This window comes from Vespula vulgaris, chromosome 1, assembly GCF_905475345.1.
Source record: "Vespula vulgaris chromosome 1, iyVesVulg1.1, whole genome shotgun sequence".
Classification (NCBI taxonomy): domain Eukaryota; kingdom Metazoa; phylum Arthropoda; class Insecta; order Hymenoptera; family Vespidae; genus Vespula; species Vespula vulgaris.
Genome location: NC_066586.1, coordinates 15,244,937 through 15,265,449, shown reverse-complemented (window position 1 = coordinate 15,265,449; position 20,513 = coordinate 15,244,937). Strand labels below are relative to the sequence as shown.

Here is a 20,513-nt window from a genome sequence, read left to right as displayed (position 1 = left end):
TCAACCTCTCTTGTGCAATTCCTTTAGCTTTTTTTATTCCTTGTCCGTACGACCTTTTAACATTTACCTGCGTGCTTTGCGTATTTTTAGGCATGACACAATTTCCTTGCGATCCACACAGACTAACCTCTGCTGTAAAAAACGATTTTTAAATCTAATCAACACACACCGATCCATATGATTGATCCATTGATATTGTCACTGCAAATATATTTACACTTTCGTTATTTCATCAATTTTGCATATTATTTTATCCTAAACGTTTCTTGAAACTTTAGCAAATGCATCTCGCTAGTCTATTAAACCAAGCTAACCAAAGATTACGTATTCGAAAGATATATGTAAAAAAAGAAAAACTCGTTCCGTAGAGTGCTACACAGTGCTTCCTTTTTACACTCTTTATATATATACAAGAGAGATTCAACGGATATCCGAACATAAATCTAACGAATATATACCTAAAGCTACTTTGCAAAATATACTAATGGAGTGAAAAAAAAAACACCGAGTAATTTGATTTAGCCTCTCCTAGGCTTTGTCTGTATGCGAAGGACAGAGACATAGCCTAGAATAGGTTAAGTCAGGGCTCGTTCGACACGGTCATCTTTGCTTCGTACGTTGAAGACACGCCCAAGGTCAAGGACAACTCAAGGTCAATGCACAATCGTCGACAACTAATCTACAGAACATTAAACAAGGTGTTGTGATATGTACGCGCAAGCGTACACAATGTTTCTTCTTTTTTTTTTTTAATCTCACGAATATTTGCTATAATCGGACGTTAATTTTATAATCATATAACAATAAATCGTATAGTCTACTCTGATTGATTTAAATATCTACTATAATCATAAGTTTCTCTAGCTTACACAAATCAAAATGAATTCAACTGAAAAATTTTAACTTACGGAAATAATAAAACCATAATAAGAATTTGATACAATCGCCATAATGCGATTCTCGTTTGTATAAAAGCATTGAGATAGTGTTTGATGCAAGTGGCGCTCTCTGTAAAACATTTTCATCGTTAAAAGTGTTCCACGTAGAAATTTATATTACCGACGATAAAGTAAAAAATTCTCTAACTTATCGATTTGACATTATTGAAAATAATTTATGTTTATTAATATTTATTTTGTAATTAAAAAAGACTGGAAAATCAAAACAAGAACACAACTTCATAAGGTGTAATTGAATTTTATCGATGATAAAGACCGTAAATATTACAAATAATTAACTATATAAAAGTATGTTATATATGCTTTTTTTTTCTTTTTTTTTTTGTTGATAAAATAAATGTTTGAAGATAATTAATGTCACGCCATTTGTAAAACCCTATATATACACAATGGTGGTAAACATTAACAATATTATAAATAAATTAGTTGCCATATTTATAAGAATGATATTTTCTATAATAGCGTTAAGCTATTTAATAGCCAATTAAAATACCATTACTCTTTTAAAAGCGATCGATGTATTGTAATTAAATTGTTTTGTTTCAAAATATTATATATATGTATATATATGAGGTATGATATACACGTATACACATATATATATATATATATATGCATGTATGTATGTGTATGTATATATATATAGAATGAATGCAGAATAGCAATTGTGCGATTGTTTAAGAAAAAACAAATAGCAAGACAATCGATTTCACTTGTTTTTAACTCCATTCCGTTCAATTTTTTTTCAATAATCTATACTGATTTCTGCAAAAAAAATTGATCTTATTGCTACGTTTTTTTTCAATTGAAAGAAATTACTTGGTTGTAGAAATATAAGCTGACTGTTTAAATTTATATAGGTATGTAAATTCTATGTTTTTTTAAAATTATTTGAAAATTTAATCGACGATACTTTAATTGTTAACAGAAATACATGAGTATAATTTGAGAGCTCATTATAAATATGACCAAAAGATTACAATGTCGAAAGTTACACTTTCATAGAAGCAACAAGTACAAAATATTAATTAACAACGCATATTATCATTTTCATTAAAACCATATAAAATTATTTAATAAAGTATTTTTAAAATAATAGATAATTAATAATTATCAAACAAATAAATTCATAATTTGATTAAATACTGATTGCATGATCCGCCGAATATACTTGCATCTTCTATTATAATGCGTTTTTAATTTATCGAATTTAAAAATTTGATTGCGTTGTTATTTACAAAATTTTTCGTTAACATTGGAAAATTTTTTATCAATAATCTACTAATCTCGTTGTAATAGAACAAATGTTACAAATTCTATTATTCGATTAATGTATTGCAATTAAATATGATAAACTTTATGTAATAAATGAATATCGTAAAATACTTGTCTAAATATTATTCAACAGATAATGCAAGCAGGATCAAATTTTTAAAAACAGCATTTTTGGTTTACTTACACTGCTATTATGACCTAGGTATGTACGCGAAATCTTAATTTATATTTATTAACTATTATAAACTTTAAAGTACAGTCTCTTCGCAACACACAGTGATTATCAACTGATCCTGATTTTTCAGTCTATTTTAAATAGCTATATTGACATAAATGCATTTATACGAGTTATTATGATTAGAATAACAGAGTATGGATATTTTCAACATAAATCTATTACTGCACATGTAATAATGTAAGCAATGTAAATAATATGTTATTAAGTTATTTGCTATGATTTGTACAATTTATGGCTCTTCCTCTTATTTAATTGCTGTTAACATTAACAAATTATTTAACCTTTTTAACAAATTAAAACATTTAATAAATATTAATTGATACAACATATCAATCAGTTGATAATCTGACTGTGTAAAAAAAAGAATATATATGTATTATAACTAATCTTATTAAAAAAAAATATCTAAAATGTAAATTTAGGAGATATCACACCAGTAAATTTATTTGAAGTTTATGTAATAAATTCAAAAATTTATGCCATGTAATTACTGGTATGTACTTCTATGCATTCTGATTTGCAGCCTAATTGAAAATCTAATCTATAGTGCTAGCACATAAGTATGATATGTCAATCAAACTATATTATTCTATAGGCAATGATAAATTTCAATGATACAGCATTGATTTAATAACATGAAAAGTGCCAATTAAAAGGAATTCTACATCTTATTTTTATTTTCTATACTTGTGCTAATATTAATTGTTTTAATTATATTCATATACACAGCACAAGCTTCACGACCAGGTTTAGAATAGTAATATATGTAAATAAAAATGAATTTCTTGATCAAAGGAATAATGTAATTTTGAAAATGATATTCCAAGAGTAAAATGGAATGTTTAAATATTTATCCTATTAAATATTCATTTCCATATCATGACAATACCACTTGATAAACCTGGCCCAGTGATAATCTCGCATAAATTACAAGACAACAATTTGATATGAAAAAATTCACTAACCATAATGGGACGTAAATGTCTAGTTTTCTTTGTCTCAATAAAATTCTCCAAATATTCGATGAAATATTTTAAGTCCTCACACCTAATAGAGTATTGTTATTTTGTTCTTGACAGGCTGATATTCTTATAGTATAGAAATAATGTGTACTGTTTTCAAGGAACCTTCTTTTCTTTTGTTTGTCTTTCTTATATTTCATGCCAATTGATTATGGAGATTGCAAAATACAAATAACTAGAAAAGTAATTATCGTGACTCTATTATAGAGTATTTGTTGATATATAATTTTTATATATTCCGAAAAAAACATTCTACTACACGTGTTACATATTGGACAATTAGACATTTCATTATTTAACACATCATTGTTTTCAATAAGAATTAAATTGACTAGAGGCAATAATCTCTTGGATTTATACTAACAATGCTGATGACTGAAATCTTTAGCTAAAAATTTAAGATTTATGCGGCAGCGTTTATATTATATTGATAATGCCTCTTGATTACTTTTTACTAATCTTTTGCTTACATAGCTACTATGAACTAGTAATCGATATGAAGCGGAAGTACTGGATATACACTTTATATTCTTCATGGAGAACTTTGCTGTATGCAAATTTCTATTCAATGATAACCTTCCATCATACAACTCTTTTGGCATACTAGAAATAACAGTTTTCAAAACAAATAGAAGAAAAAAGAAATCTACCCATTTTTCATATGACAAATATGAAAAAATTTTCATGCAAATATCAGAGTTTGTCTTTTCATTTATATACTTTGCACCAATGAAGCACTGCAAAATTTCCAATATTGTACAATTTTGTTTGTTTGACTAGTGAAATTAAACATTACTTAATCATCTTATATGCATTTAGACATATTCTGTAATATATCGTAATATTCAGTATTTAGTGACTTATTATTTCTCCCTTTTTCTTTTCTAACTCAGTGAAATGTTATCTTTTAATGCTCAATTAATTGTATCCATTAGAATTGACACATTTTGCAAGGAATGTCTTAATAGAACACTTCTGTCAATACATGCCTGTAAATAGTATAATTTTATACATCATTGAGCTATGGAAAATTTACCTTAATATTTTCTTAAGGACTGCTATTAACTTCCAACTCTTTATGATAATTTCCTTATGTCACTTGGATTTGTAACTTTTCTGTATTTAAACTTCTATCTTCTTTACACTTTCCAATATTGAAAGTTTCATTGATTTCTTGAATGCACATACATACAGTACACACACACTTTACTCCACAGAAAATCTTTTCACTATCGTTCAAAAATTTCCGTTAATTCTCTGTGCGCTTTGGTTCTTCAAACATTTGCATATACAACATTCACACACTTCGTTATAGCTTTAAGATATGTCACTTTGTACGAAATCTGGATAACAAAGAAAGAAGTATCTTTTTCTTGTCATATAATCGATTTTGTAAAAATCAATTTTTTTACCAAGTGTTTTTCAATGCTCCACACTGTTTAAATTATCTTCTCCATGTTTTCATTACTATATCTTTAAATTTCAATAAAATAAATATTACATCATCATGGTATATGTCAAAAATTGTTTTTACTTTAATACCAAGTGTTGATACTAATGATCACAAGTACCAATGCATTGCACTTATAACTCCTCTTTATATATTCTATTTCTATTTATTATTCTATCTTTTATGTTGTATTTAACTGTGTGGTATTTATAAAAATACCGAATGAGTGTGAGGCAAATCCAAAGTTGTTATACTAGCTATGAGCAATGTCGAAGCAGTAAGCAATGCTGGTGCAACTAAAGGTGCACCAATTAATGTTTGATAAGTTATAGTCCCTATGAGACCTGATATTCTTATGACGGCTGCAATAAAGCCAAAGCCAGTGCATCTGTACAAATAATTAATAAATTTTTATAATATGTTTAATCATATATCAAAATATTATAATTCAACGAATCTACAAATATTTTGTTTTATTGATTTAAATAAATTATTTTATATCCATTTAAATTACTTCTCAATCTTACTTCTGATCAAGTTAATTATAAAATTAAAAAAAAAAAAAGAGAAAAAAGAAACACAAAATAAAACAAAAAGAATTACCTTAAATGTGTAGGAAAGCTCTCAACTGTAACCAAAGTAAGTGATGTCCAGGCAATTGCAAAAACTGCTATAAATCCTCCTTCAAATCCTAAAACTGCAGAACTATTTGTACCAACGAGTATTAGGCAGAGTGCCGCAACAGAGGAGAAAAATAAAGAGATCCCTATATATGAAAAATAAATTATTAATATTTTTAAATTGTATCACATTGCTTGTGTGAAATGATGTAAATTAAACATAAGACAAACCTATCATTTTTGGTCGTTGTAAAACTGTAAGTGCAAGTCCCGCTAATGTAGCTGCAGGTACAAAAGCCAGTTGAGCAACCAGATGACCATGTAATGCTTCTTCAATATAAATATTATAATCAAGATCAAGAGTTGGACATGGACCACTAAGGCTCAGCTTTGTGTTGTTATGCAATTTACATCTTGTGAAAGCTTGGGATGATAAATCTGTATCTACAAATCTTTGAAAAACATACATACTCATATCAAAATATTTAAATTTTATGATATATCAATATGATATAAATTTATGATACCATCAAAATAAAATTTCTTATATAGTAAACGTACTTTGAATGCGCAATAATACTGTCTGTAAAATGGGTTTTACTAGATTTTATGCTGCTAAATTCTACAAACTGAAAAGTACAATTGTCAAAGTCAACATGACTGAGTACCATTTTTGTAAACCTAAAATATAAAGAAACTTTTATATATAATATGAGACATTTAAATATCTAATTCATCATACATTTTGAAACACCAACTTACTTGCAGTATGAAAATGTTGAATCTTTATATTGACAATTTTCCATAGAACCACTAAATATGTTATTACTATAATTTTTCCCAACAACTTGTACAGTATGAGCTTCATACTCTGTAGCTCTTAGAAGTTTAAGATATTCTGGACACCATACCATAAGACCATATAAACTTAAACAAAAATGATACTAATTAAAAATAACCGGAAAGATATAGATTAAAAGAGTGAAATCTTACCCAAATGATGCAGTTGACCAAATAAGTAAAAGCACTAAAGTTACACGTAAATGTGGTGCTGCAAATAATTCCAGAAAGGAACTCCAAAACTAAGGATGTAAAAAATATATTTTATATTAAAGACAAAGATCACTATAGATAGTTCTTTTTATACTTAAGATTAATTAATAACCATGCAAATTTATTTACCATTTCAACTGAGTACATTATATCTGCCAAAACACTAGTATGAGTACTAGGTGATGGAGGTGCCAAACCACGTGGTCGTTTAGTTGGAAGTTCTAGTTCAGAGAGTTGATATTGTGCACCTGCAGCCCCTTTTCTTGCATTATTCTTTTTATATATTCTCTATATTAAAAATATAAGATTGAAATATATAACCAAAGAAATATACTATAACAATTTTATGACTACCTGATAAACCATCATAGCTTCAACGTCTCTTCCTGCCTCAACAAGATATCTTGGACTTTCTGGCAGAAAGATGAGTCCAATAGTGGAACATAATGCAGGTAAACAACATAATAACAGAAAACGATGCCAGGCACTAAAGTGTTCTTTGTTTTCCAGAACAACCATCTCTCCAGTTGTTGGTACAATTGTCCATGCCAGGAGAGCTGCATATACGCCACCTAATGCTCCTGCTGCTACAAGTATGCCAGTCCATCGGCCTCTGCTTAGTCTTGGACAACATTCTGCGAGGTATGCAAATGCTAAGGGAACAGATCCTCCCACTCTATAATAAGATTTAAATATATTTTCAATGTAAACAAAATATATCAAAAAATCTATCACAGAAATTAAATGAAAATATAATATCAAAAATATATTTGTGCTCACCCAATTGCGGAACAGAATCTTGCTGTCATAAAAGTACCATATGTTGGCATAAATGTAGCTACACCACTGAATAAAGCATGTACTGACATGGCTGATAATAATGATCTATGCCTTCCAATTCTATCTCCAAGACCTCCCCAAAATAATCCTCCCAATGCAAGACCCATGAGAGTGATATTACCTAGAATATATAAATATTTTAATTAAATTATTAGTATTAACAAGAACACAATATAGGATATAAACTTTACTAACCAAGCCATCCTTTTTCATTGTCTTCAATGCATAATTCAACTTCAGCACTAGGTAATATATATGGGACAACAAAAAATTCAACGGTATCAGCAGCTAAACTTAGACCTGTACACAATGTTGCTAATAATTGGAAGTAACCAACGCCAGCCTAAAATGAAATGATAATATTTTAGAAAAAAAAAAAAAAAGAAAGAACCTATGCAACGTTCACTTTTAAAATGAATAATAAGAAAACATTCACTTATAAAAGGCACTCTGTAATGCTTTTAAATGTAAATATTTGTTAAATTAGTTATATAATGATAGAATAAATAAAAACAATAAATTTTTCTTCATATTTATTATATATTATTATTCTACCAAAGTTATATATAATGATACGATATCCTTGTAGTTCACATAAAGATATTTACTGGGATATCTTGTAAATAACCATCGATTCTTCGTGACGTATATCTTGTTTTAACGATTGATTCATCTAAAACTTCATCCATATCGTAATCACAAATTTGACGTCTAACAAAATAAAAATTCTATATATTATTTCTATACATAAACCAGAATGAATCGACGCCGTTCATTCTTAGCATCAGTTTTGCTAGTCCATTATTTCGATTTGATTGTGTTTATCTTAGTTCGTTCACCCGACAAAAAAAAAAGAAAACATGCAGCATCCCGCTGCACTGTTCGTATTTGTTCGTTTCTATTCGTATTCATTCGTAGCTCTTTGTGCTACTCTTGAAAAGCCAATGAAAGAAGAGGGATAAAGTTTGTTGATTTGTTATTGGTTGACAGCTAATCACCTCTGCTCTATAGGTATTTTTGAATAAGATACATAAAAAAGTCGAAGAAAAAGTGGAGAGCAAAATAATAGAAAAGACAAAAGGATTACAAAACATTAATTTTTTACCTGCTTTATCGCATCCTCATGAAATTGTGCAAGGAGCGTAGCATCCGCCGTTGAGTCGATCAAATCATGCTCGGCGGAATCGGCCGAGGGGGCGTTCGCGTTGGCATTGGCCGAATTAGCTGTTTGTGTCGTCATTTCTTCGGTATAAAGGCCACCCCTAATATTCAAGGAACGATCTCCAGTCCCGGTTATCGTCACACCACCAGAGGAGGATGTTACACCACCCCCGCTGCCAACGAGCCACTGGCTTTCCTCCTCCGATGGGGGCATTACTGCCACAACTCATCTAAAAAGTGTATCATCCAACCATTTTGCCTTCATTCTCATTTTAGAAAAGATAATTCTATATAAAAAGAAAGAAAAAAAAAAAGGAAAATAAAAATACAATATTCTCTAGCTTTTTTCTCTCTCTCTCTCTCTCTCTCTCTCTCGATTTTTTTTTCGATTACGATAATAGTCCGTTAGCGAGATTAATAGCGTAAAAAATATCGAGGCTAGAAAAAATGACACCGAATATGTAAGTAATCAATAGATAAAATTGGTGAAGGTATTAAATTAATTCGATATTACGTCACTCGTATTTTCCTATATCGATACCATGCTTACGTATCTTACGACTTAATACATATTACGTATTTAATACGGCAGTCAACCCTATCGTGTGCTTCTCCACATCGATTAGCATTAGCTTACGTATGCGAATCTCTTCTCTCTCTCTCTCTCTTTCTCTGTCGACAATATCCCTTGCACGTAAATGTCGCACGTATTTACGTTCCTTGCGCACGCGAAAGCGTGACGCGTTTCTCTCGTAATGGCATGTATGTTATACATAACTACGTGCACGAAAGACACGTGTCAACCTTGCGTCAATGCCGAGTAAGCGACCAAGCAAGCAATAAGCAGACAGGCAAGCAGGCAGACAAGTAGACGAAAGGACGGAGGAGGGAAGGGGAGAGATGTCTGTCAATGTCTAGCTTTAAAATCTATACCCTCTATTTGCTCAATCATATAGAAATCTCGTTACATAGTAATATTCAAAAATATCTTATCATTCTGGTATCAATCGATTAACGACGAAAGTGATTTTATATATGTAAAAAAGAATATGAGTAAAAAATGTCTGAATCATTATTTTCCCAATTGTATTTTTAAATATTAGGATAAAGCATAAAGCCTACAGACAAAATTTGCCATATGGAAACTTTACAAATTTCACTTCCTACGATCAAGTTTTATCATAATTTCTAAATCGCTCGACGTACTCGATGTACTCTTTGTGTCAAACAAGTATAACTCCTCTTTGCTTTTTCTCCGTCTCTCTCTCTCTCTCTCTCTCTCTCTCTCTCTCTCTCTCGCTCTCTTTGTCTCTTCGGGTCAGTAGGAATTTGTGTAAACCAAAAAAGGGAAGACCGAATTGACGTAAAACGTAGCTGCGCGTTTTATCGATATTTTTATCGGATGTATGTTATGTATATATACAATTTAGATCCTCTCTTCCGAGACGAATAAAGGTTACATGGGCGATATAATTGAATTGACCTATGGCATAAAAGGAATAGAGAAAAGAATTTAACAAATGGCGCATGCTCGAGATGCTAATTATATACATCGTTGTGTATTATAATCGCGAGATATAGTCGATAATAACTAAGATTTTTTACATTAAAAAAGGAATAATAAGTTAGAGAGATCGTAAATTTGATAGCTGTGTATGACATATAAATAGTAGAAATAATAATTATTTGTATTATACCGAGTATACTCGTCATGCAAAACTATTCTACTTTATGCTATAGTAAATGATAATTACCTACTTTTTTAAAATTACGAGTATATTCGTCATAACACAAAAAAATTGTCATTTCTTTATACGAGTTATACCAGTTATACACAACTAGCAGGTTATAGGAAATAACGTATGTAATATATCTGTGTGTGTAAATTGACGACATTAATTTATGACGAAGAATACCAGAACGCGACAAAGTTATTTTTGAATGTCACAGGAGTCTTACCCTCTTTTCTTAAAGCTAGTAATGACCCGGCAAATGTGTCCGTCTCTCCCTCCTCGGTGAATGCCTTTTCAATAACGAAAAAACTCGTCAAGTCCGTATAGAAGGAAGTACAAGGTTGTTTGACATGGCCGAAGTGAGTGCGATAGAAATAGATAATTCAAGAGAAAAAAGAAAAAGGAACAGTACTTTGTTCGCATATCTTATTTATCGATGGATGCACTATAGATATCATTGAGATAGTACCAAATATATGTAAGTATGTGTGTATATGTGTATATTCACAAATTTGATGTTAAAAAAATGTATTTAATAAATATTTTTAAACGTTGCAAAATAATAATGGATACATATTGTTGATTACATATTACAGTATAGGAATAAATAGATAATCTAAAACATATGGAAAGAGTTTAAACACAGTACTATCGTTGAATTTTAAGATCGATAAAATCAAACTATTCGAGAGAGAAGGAGAGAGAGAGAGAGAGAGAGAGAGAGAGAGAGAGAGAGAGAGAGAGAGAGAGAGCGTGCAGAGATCAAGTAGAGATGACAAAAATAGGTGGTGCGACGCAGAATACGAGGCTATCTAATCCCCTATATACGGAAGTCGAATTCTAGTTCGTTACTCATACGTTTAAGTTTCCATCGTCGGAAAAGTTTCAAACGTAGAGTCTATCTCGATGCTTTGCTTGCTACTGGCAATAGTAATACTTTTATGCGATCGATAAAGAGTAATATATACTCATATACATACGAATACATGCATATAAAAGTGTATAGAGTAGAGGATAGAAAAAAGAAAAAAATAATAGATGATAAAAAAAAGATATTGTAAAGAATTTTTTTAAATTTTATTTTAAGAAAAATTATCATTTTGAGATGGTTACTTTTGTTTGGATCAGTGATTCTCAAAACATGTTCCGCATAAACCTGGGATACTATAAAAGTTTATAAAAAAGAATTTTCACATAACAGTCTGGCGACCGAATTATTTGAATAACCAAATTATATATTATTCATTTTAGGAGCAGTATGTATGATTCGATAAGATCTAGATCATAAAACAATAATATTTCGCAACTTTTTTGCCGTGCGGCTTAATACATTTGGTTGTAATGGTATCGCTATCCAAATGTTTATAATATACAATTTTTAAGAATCTGGTAGACTAGAATCGCTATATATTATTTTAAAAATTCGGCTGTTACTACAACTTCTATAAGAACTTCGTGAAAATCTCTTATAAATTATCTAATCACTTTCTTTACTTTAGCGTAAGGTAGCAGCAATCATTTCACGGCTCATTAACCTCTTAACCAGAAATACAAATTCAATGAACATACTGACATTTTTCGTTATGGTAATTTAAAAATTAATCTTTATTCGACATTACGTTTTACATCATTTTTGTTGTACCTTTTGTTATATATTTTTCGTACTTTAAACTCGATATAATAACATGCTTTTGCGAAGAAAGAACTTCCACTGTGAAACGAATTATTTTAACACGAATCAAAATTAATTTCCCTGTTAAGAGGTTAAAAATCTAAGGCGGTCAATAGGTTGAGAAACACTGTCATGATATTTGGAAAATTTATTTAGGGAATCCCTAGTTTAGATGTAAATCAAAATCTTACTACCACGATTTAATTGTATCTAATATTATATTAAATAATATTAATGTATTCTTTTTGTGTTCTTCTTATTATTATCCTAGAATTCTTACTTTTGAAAAATTAGCATCTTTATTTTCGAAAAAGATGAAGGTCGAAGTTAAAGAAGAAATTGAAGATAAAATTAAAGTTAAAGAAAATAATAAAATAACAAAAATAATTGAATATAATATAATGATGGTAACGTTGATAACCAATGATAAGATAATGATGATAATAATAAAATGAAGTGGGAATAACTTTAATCTTAATTTCTTCTTTAACGTTAATATCGACAGCAATGTTAACATCAACTTCCATTTCAACTTCAATATTTTTCTTTAACTTCAATTTCACCATCTCCTTTTTTTTTAACCTCAACTTCTTTAACTTCACTCTCTTCTCTAACTTTAACTTCTTAATTTTAATCTTCAACTTTTTCTTTGATTTAATTGCTTTTGCAACTTCATTACTTTACTCTCTTTTTTAACTTCAATTTCAATACGCATACACCCGTACATACACACGTTCATATATACATAAAAAATATTGTCCGTGACAAATTAAAGAATATATTTTATAATCGACGTATTTACATATTTTCCTATCACGGTAGTCCGATAAAAATCGATGACGAAACATAGCTGTATTATGCACGCCCTCTACAAATTTTCTGAACTGATTACTTTAACGTATATCGATCATTAACAATAATAGCATCGAAGACTTCATATCATTTTATGAGATATCATCGTAGACGCAAATATTTAAAGAGTCAAAAGAGCGATAAAAGAGAGTCGTTGGCCAATGATATCTTTTATCTTCAATGTCAAGATAGAAAGAGAAAGAACAATAAGAAATAAGAATCGAAAAAAATCATTTTGGAGAGAGAATTGACATTCGAATAAATTTCTTATGAATTTTGATGATCGATCGATTTTGAAAAAAAAAGAATACGAAAAAAATAAAATGGCCGAGAATAGAATACCGTGTGTGACATTGGAAAACGCGACGCGACACGCGACGCTTTGCGCGTAATAATCCGATAACCTCCTTGTTTTAAACAAGCTCCCCCCTCATTTGCTAGCAACGCTATCAAATATGCCGGCCTACGTTTCTCGTCAACGATATGCATCGTATAAACGTATTCATCTCTTCTTCCTTACGTTAAATGTGTATATATATGTACGTATGTACGTACATTCGTACAAATTTCGATTTATTACAAGGATTGTTCTACTTCAAATATTATATGAGTCTCTCTCTCTCTCTCTCTCTCTCTCTCTTTTTCTTTTTTATGTATGCACGCACGCACATTACACGTGCACGCGCGCTCGCGTATAACACTAACTCATTTTTCTTTCTAAACAAAACTCACGTTTACCACCTGTGCAATTACGACGACGGGATAAACTTTGAATCAAACAATGACACTAACAGTTATCACTTGTATATATGACATATATACATTTTTTTTATCGCGACATACTCGATCACTTTTCTCAACGTTTCTCTATCATTATATTACTATTGTATATTGACTTATTTATTTTTCTTTAAAAATAATCACATTTACGAAAGAAACAAATTTAATTTTTCTTTGACTGTCTGCATATAACGAATAGAATAAATTATTAACATGAATGTATTAAATTGAATTGTCATTGAAGTCTCATTAATAGTCAATTAAAAAAGAACAAAGTGAAGATAATAAGCGTGTGTCGTACTAATATCCCTAATCGTTCATACATCATGTTTCTTGATACATTCATTTATTTTACTGTATTAATGCACACTTGTAACTCTTGCTTCGTGACTAGAATGATTATCAATGAGTATCAATGAAGAATATATATATATATATATATACACACATACACACATACATTTATACATTTGTATAGGAATACATATTTGTAAATATGTGAAAGTACTGTAGAAATTTCTATATATTATTAAACTTCGCGTTTGAAAATATAAAAATGATAATTGAATAAAACAAAATATATAAGACAATTTTTGATTCGAGTTATTCTTACCTGGTTAATAAAAAGTCGTCTTCGCGGAAACCGGCACCGACACGTCACAGATTTCTTTTCTTTCTCTCTCTTTTTCTCTTTTGTCTTCTTCCTTTTGGACACTATCTCTCTCACAAAACAGAAGCGTGTACGACTCTATCGTTGATTAATTCCACTGACTTCGTATAACACTTCGATCCTTCACACACACTCCTTTTTATCGATCGACAATAAAACTTAACTCCAACGCGAATTCTCTTCCTTCTAATCGCCTAATGGACCGAACACGATAACCCACCCTTATTTCTAACTACAATTCTACAAAATCGCTCATTGTATCTTGTGTAATTTACATTCACATTCATATTTCTTCTTCGAATTCGAATATTTTTGATATTTCTTACGTGTAACGAAAAAAAAAGACAAAAGAAAGAAAAAAGAAAGAAAGAAAAGCAATACAAAATGATGGTTCGATAAAACGAGTGACTCGAATATTATACTTTAATCTTTCGAAAAATTACGTTACATTATTACGCGAAAGAAAGTTCCTTACTGATATTTCGAAGGTCGTCCTCCGTCCGATCATTGTCCTACCTCAAGGCATCCCTGTTGTGCAAGGACAAAAACTTTTTCTACTAATCGAGTTAAAAATTATCTTACATTCTTCTTTTTCGTTTTTAAACTCAGTTTTTCCTTCTTTTTGTTTAAACAATTTTTCCTTTTTTTTATATGTCGTCCTTTTCTATGTTTTCTCGTTTGAGCACTTGTCTTGACACTGTCCTTTTTTTTACACCTTGTCTTTTTCAGGAATTAATTTATAAAAGAGTAGTTAGGATGCCGATAATTTACGGATGATATACGAATACGAGAGAGAAAAAGAGAGAGAGAGAGAGAGAGACAGAGAGAGAGAGAGAGATAAAGAGAAAGAGAAAAAAGCTCTTTTCTCTCTTTGTTAACAACTACTTTAGCAAAACTTCCAAGTTTTTATATCGTAACGCGATGGTACGACGACGTCGACATACTTCGGCTTATTCTTCGTTTGCCCGTGAAAAGCGATCGACTCGCTGACATTTTCGCGCTACGAAGGAAACAACACACTACGTGCGTATCGATTTGACGCTACGCCTACGAGACCGACGAGATCACCTTCCTGCCCGTCCAAGGGGGAAAGAGTAAGTGTGTAAGAAAGAGACACAGAGGGAGAGAGAGAGAGAGAGAGAGAGAGAGAAGAGAACTCTGGCGCCCTCCCGTTACCCCCACCAGTGCCTCTCAACGCTTCCCCCTCTCTGCCGCTCAACGTTCAATCTTTAAGCAACGATATACGAAAAGATCGAGTTTATCGAAATAATGCTAATTATCTCGACAATTTTCATTTCATATTAACAAAAACGATTTTACTCGATCAATTAACAAATCGGTTTTTTCCACTTTCCAAAGTCGTTAAGAATAATTTTGGGCGTTTTCACTGCATTGCTCGTTTTTAGTTGAGAACCAAGTAATATCCTGAATTCATAGTAGACGGATGAATCATCGTCTTTGGCTGTTCGCTGAAGGTTTAATTTCGACTTACCCGAAAGTCGCTATCGCCCTTCTGCCAAAATACAATATATATGTATTTCGATAGAAAATTATTCTTTCAACTCTGTGGATTTTCATGAAAATCTATTCGTTTAAATAATCGTTAAACTAACAAACAGTTTAGATTTGCACATGTTTTAATATGCATCAACGAGAAATAAAAAGCATCCCCCTTTGAGTAATAAAATTTTTTTCTGAAGTTTTTATTTGGATAAAAGTTTCTTACCGTGGAATGCTAATTCATTGTTTGCAATTTTATGTCAAAGAGACGTATACTTCTTTTATAGATTCCTTTAAGATTATTAAACTTTGTTTATGAGGATAGACGATATAACTATGCATAAAAATCCTTATTAAAAACATACACATATGTATGTGTATATATATTTCCATTAATCATCAGACATACTGTCCTCCTCTACCATTTTTTCCTTTTCCTCTAGTTTAGTTCGAGCAATTAACTCTTTAGCTGGATTAAAAACACCATTAGTCTGTACATTGCAAATGTAACACCTTGTAGTCTTTTTGTAATGTTCTAAAGCACACTTTTCACAGAAATAGTGTTTACATCTGTAAAACATATAATCATTTAGTTATCTCGTTATTAATTTAAGATATATAATTATTAATTTGATCGTAGAATTTTAGTGTACATACTTTGTAACAATTGGATCGGTGAAACTGTTTCTACAAATGAAACATTTAAATGGTAAAGATTCTTCATCGCTATCTATTTCATATTTTTTGTCATCTTCGTCTCCACTGTTGTTGTATTCTCCAGTAGCTGCTTCTCTTTCTAATTGCCATCCGAGTTTATAATCGGAACGATCATGAAGAAATTTACAACTGTCTGTAAATAATAATACGATTTTATGTATTGAATTAAATTAAATTATACAATTACATACAGTGATTAATCAGATTATCAATTTAAATTAATAACAGTTCTTGCAAACCTCCAAAACCACAAAATCCAGTTTCTTTATAATCCTTGCAGATGTCCGGTTGATAGTCCCATCTAACAGTTGCCCTGAGATTAGCTGGAGCACGGATAGGTCCTTTACGAACCATACCACTAGACGCATTTCCTGCTGCAGTATCTCTTTTTTTATAATACTGTGCATAATTATTAAGACCTCTGTAAATTTTATCATCTTCTTTTCCTTCTAGCTCCTAAAAGATATTGCACCAATCTATTTACAATATGTTGATAATTATAATAGTCTGTAATTCAATTGAATTTAAAAATTACTTTGTTAATTTTTTGAGCCCTCTCAAATAAAGCTTGAGCATCTTTGTCCTTTTCAGTTTCTGTTTCTAGAATAGCAGTTGCTCCCTGATCGCTTGGTCCTGCTGGCATAGGTGTCCTATTGCTCTTATAAGAAAAAGTCACACTATCATCCTCGCTACTGTCATCATTAGCAGATTTGTGATGATATCGCTTTGTATTTGTCTGTAAATCACTATGATTATACAATTTCCTACTTCTTATTAGAACAAGAGCTTAAATAGATGAATATAGAAGAATAGAATTATTTTTTAAAATATCTTACATATATATTGTTACTACGTCGCGATATTAGATAGAAATTAAGTTTCTTTATCTTTTTGGTATTTACTTACACTTTGCCTCATAGGATTACGCTCATCGGGTTTTTTTTCTTTTTTAATGACCGTAGTTTCATCTTCGCTACTTTCTATAAGATAAAAATTTGAAATTATAACGATAGAACGCATATAACCTATAAAGCAGTTAATCGAATTTACGTAATAAAATTAAAAGATTCTTAAAGCTATCTGAAACTAATACTTAGTTTTTTATATATACACTTACCACTGTCGTCAAGTCCTTTACGCTTTCTTGATACTTTGCTTCGTACTTTCCTTTTTTTAAATAAAAAAGTACAATTCTTTTTGTCTGTCTCCTGCTGCATGTCTTCCATATTTGTTTTGTAAACAACTTAGGTCATACGTCTTTCTAACCCGGATACCATCTATATTATTTAGTTAATATTTTCAAAAGAACTTAGGGTATGTATTTCCAATATTCTATACTGATAATGTTAATCATAAATGGAGGATTAACTTATCCATAATTTAAATATATCTTTTGCAATTAATTTCATATATGCAGAAATTACCAGGTTATGTTATGTTTATCTATATATACTTTATAATGACAGTTATAAACACTATATAATTAAATATACTTAAACCTTTATTTAATATTTGTAGATATCTTAAAGTCATGAGTAAGAAGAAGAATATGGCAATTGATTTCCAAGATAACATGATATTGTTAACAAGAAAATATTTAAAACGTAAAATAATGTGTCCTGAAACAAAATTTAGACATCACATTAAAGAACGTTTACACGTGTTGGATTTATTAAAACGAACGGTTGAAATGGGTGAAAGTAATTCGGCATTACTAATTGGTCCTAGAGGCAGTGGAAAAACTACAGTATGTATTTTTATATGTATAGTCCTCATATATTTATGTGAGTGATAGTGAATCCTATAGTTCTCTATGGATATCTATGCATTTTTTAGCTCATCAACAGTGTCTTAGTAGAATTGTCCACTTTGAAGTTTTTTAAAGACAATGCACTAATAGTAAATCTGCATGGTTTAGTACATACCGATGATCGTATAGCATTAAAAGATGCTACACGTCAAATGCAATTAGAAAATGTAGTAGGTGATAAAGTCTTTGGCACATTTGCAGAAAATTTAAGTTTCCTATTAGAATGCTTAAAGTCTGGAGACAAAAAACATTCTAAGCCAGTTATTTTCATACTAGACGAGTTTGACTTGTTCTGTGCGCATCATAATCAAACTCTATTATATAATCTTTTTGATGTTGCTCAATCTGCACAAGTGAGTATAAATAAAAATTTTACACGGATGTTCACTATAAAAAAAAATTTTTTTAAATATTTATAAATAATTTTATAGGCTCCTATCTGTGTATTGGGTATAACATGTAGATTGGATGTTATAGAACTTTTAGAGAAAAGGGTTAAATCAAGATTTTCACATAGGCAAATATTTCTTTTTCCTGGTGATACATCATCCACTGAACAACCAACATCTGCTTTTGATGATCGTTTAGAGCTTTTTCAACATCTTCTTAGTTTACCGGATGATGAAAATATAAATAGAATAGAGCAACAATATGATGATTGTACAATAGATCCACATTTTGGTTCAATGTGGAATGAATATATTAAAAGTTTAACTAGTAATGTTACAATGGTAAACTTGTTAAAAAGAATGTATCAGATCGATATTAGTGAGAGAAGTTTCAGAAGCTTTTTAGCAGTTGCTGTTTCAACATTATCCGAGAAGCATCAGAAATTAGAAGTAAACGATTTTGTAGAAGCAAGTAAAATATTTTCTCAGGATGATAAAATATTAATGCTTGAAGGTTTATCTGTACTAGAAATGTGTTTAGTAAGTAGCAATATTATAGGAATTACAGATTAGATAGATTAACATAGAATAAGTGATCTTAAGATACAACCCTTGCAGATCATAGCCATGAAACATGAAACAGAAATATATGATGGTGAACCATTAACTTTTGAAAGTATCTACAATCGATATATTAAATTTACGAATCAAAATTCTTTCATTCACTCTGTTCAAAGACCAGTTATTATGAAAGCATTTGAACATATTAAGGTAAGATATTATATTAAATACAATTATTATAACGATTACATCGCAATACGACCTGCATACATTTTCTAGAATCTAGAATTTATAGTACCTGTAAGTAGTGCAAATACAAGAATTGAGAAAGAATATCAAAGGTATAAATTTTCTTTGACATCTCAACAAGTAATGGATGCTGTCAAAAATTATCCAGGACTTCCTACAGAAGTCTCCCAATGGGCATTAAGCAGTCTATAATGAAAATTTGCCATTCTAAAAAATTTATGCTAAGACTTTTCAATCTGTAATTCCATTGTATTTTTATGTACCTTATGTGTTGTTTCCTTTAGTAAACTTGTATCATGTAAAAATAATTTCTTTACGAAGGAAATTAAGATAGTATATATGATATATTTATGTATCATTCGTATTAACATATTTATCAATGTACATTCTTGTTTTATATTTCATAATGACTTTAATAACTAATATGGTATTTCAACTTGTTTGTTTCTTAAAGATCAATTTTTTCTCATAATACATATCAAATATTATATCTAAAAATTGTAAATATATTTTATGTTTATCTTTTATCTAACAATAAGCATTCTACCAAAGTCTTATGAAATATGTAATTGTTGTAATTTACCAGTCAATTCCTGCCACAAAATTCAATATAAAACGTCCATTATAATCAAACGTGATAGTTAAATTATATGTAAATCAAGAAATTTTGAAACAAGAAAAAATGTTTTAATTGGAAGTATAATCAATTGTTATAGTTATATTATTTTTACAAATATCATAAAAATAATCAAGCAAAATCGTATAAACTAAATACTACGCGAATTTTGTTCTTCCTATTTATTAATATGTGTAATTAATAATTGTAAGAAAGAATGTGAAAAAATTTGAATATTTATTACAGAATGTGTATTGGTTGTGTATGTTGCCTTGAAGCATGTATGAGATACATATAAAAAATGTTTATACATTTTTAATAAATTTATATTAACACAAGAAAGATC

General features: G+C 30.0%; 3 protein-coding genes across 8 annotated transcripts; 1 reads left to right on the top strand and 2 right to left on the bottom strand.

The window, feature by feature from the left end:
• Positions 1-1,181: 1,181 nt before the first annotated feature.
• On the bottom strand, positions 1,182-16,196 carry LOC127064589 (synaptic vesicle glycoprotein 2C-like). Of its 6 annotated transcripts, XM_050995861.1 has the most exons (13): positions 14,269-15,483; positions 10,578-10,641; positions 8,563-8,848; positions 7,653-7,800; positions 7,398-7,578; positions 6,972-7,293; positions 6,747-6,905; positions 6,558-6,646; positions 6,327-6,491; positions 6,126-6,245; positions 5,796-6,016; positions 5,548-5,710; positions 1,182-5,332 (listed from the first exon to the last, which is right to left on the bottom strand). In XM_050995861.1, the coding sequence occupies exons 3-13, from the start codon at positions 8,830-8,832 to the stop codon at positions 5,152-5,154; spliced, it is 2,019 nt and encodes a 672-aa protein (XP_050851818.1). In that variant the 5' UTR covers positions 8,833-8,848; positions 10,578-10,641; positions 14,269-15,483; the 3' UTR covers positions 1,182-5,151. The 6 variants fall into 6 exon arrangements, with proteins under 6 accessions (XP_050851818.1, XP_050851845.1, XP_050851826.1 ...); XM_050995888.1 differs by lacking the exons at positions 10,578-10,641; positions 14,269-15,483 and adding an exon at positions 16,052-16,196; XM_050995869.1 differs by lacking the exon at positions 10,578-10,641 and having other exon boundaries at positions 8,563-8,905.
• Positions 16,173-17,784, bottom strand: LOC127064657 (E3 ubiquitin-protein ligase RNF113A). The gene is made up of 6 exons (XM_050996037.1): positions 17,660-17,784; positions 17,449-17,522; positions 17,078-17,278; positions 16,782-16,998; positions 16,483-16,675; positions 16,173-16,395 (listed from the first exon to the last, which is right to left on the bottom strand). Exons 1-6 carry the CDS (start codon positions 17,766-17,768, stop codon positions 16,218-16,220), a joined length of 972 nt encoding a protein of 323 aa, XP_050851994.1. The 5' UTR covers positions 17,769-17,784; the 3' UTR covers positions 16,173-16,217.
• On the top strand, positions 17,707-20,509 carry LOC127064646 (origin recognition complex subunit 4). Its single transcript, XM_050996009.1, has 6 exons — positions 17,707-17,856; positions 18,061-18,289; positions 18,379-18,705; positions 18,784-19,281; positions 19,360-19,512; positions 19,582-20,509. Exons 2-6 carry the CDS (start codon positions 18,074-18,076, stop codon positions 19,741-19,743), a joined length of 1,356 nt encoding a protein of 451 aa, XP_050851966.1. The 5' UTR covers positions 17,707-17,856; positions 18,061-18,073; the 3' UTR covers positions 19,744-20,509.
• The last annotated feature ends 4 nt before the right edge of the window (positions 20,510-20,513 follow it).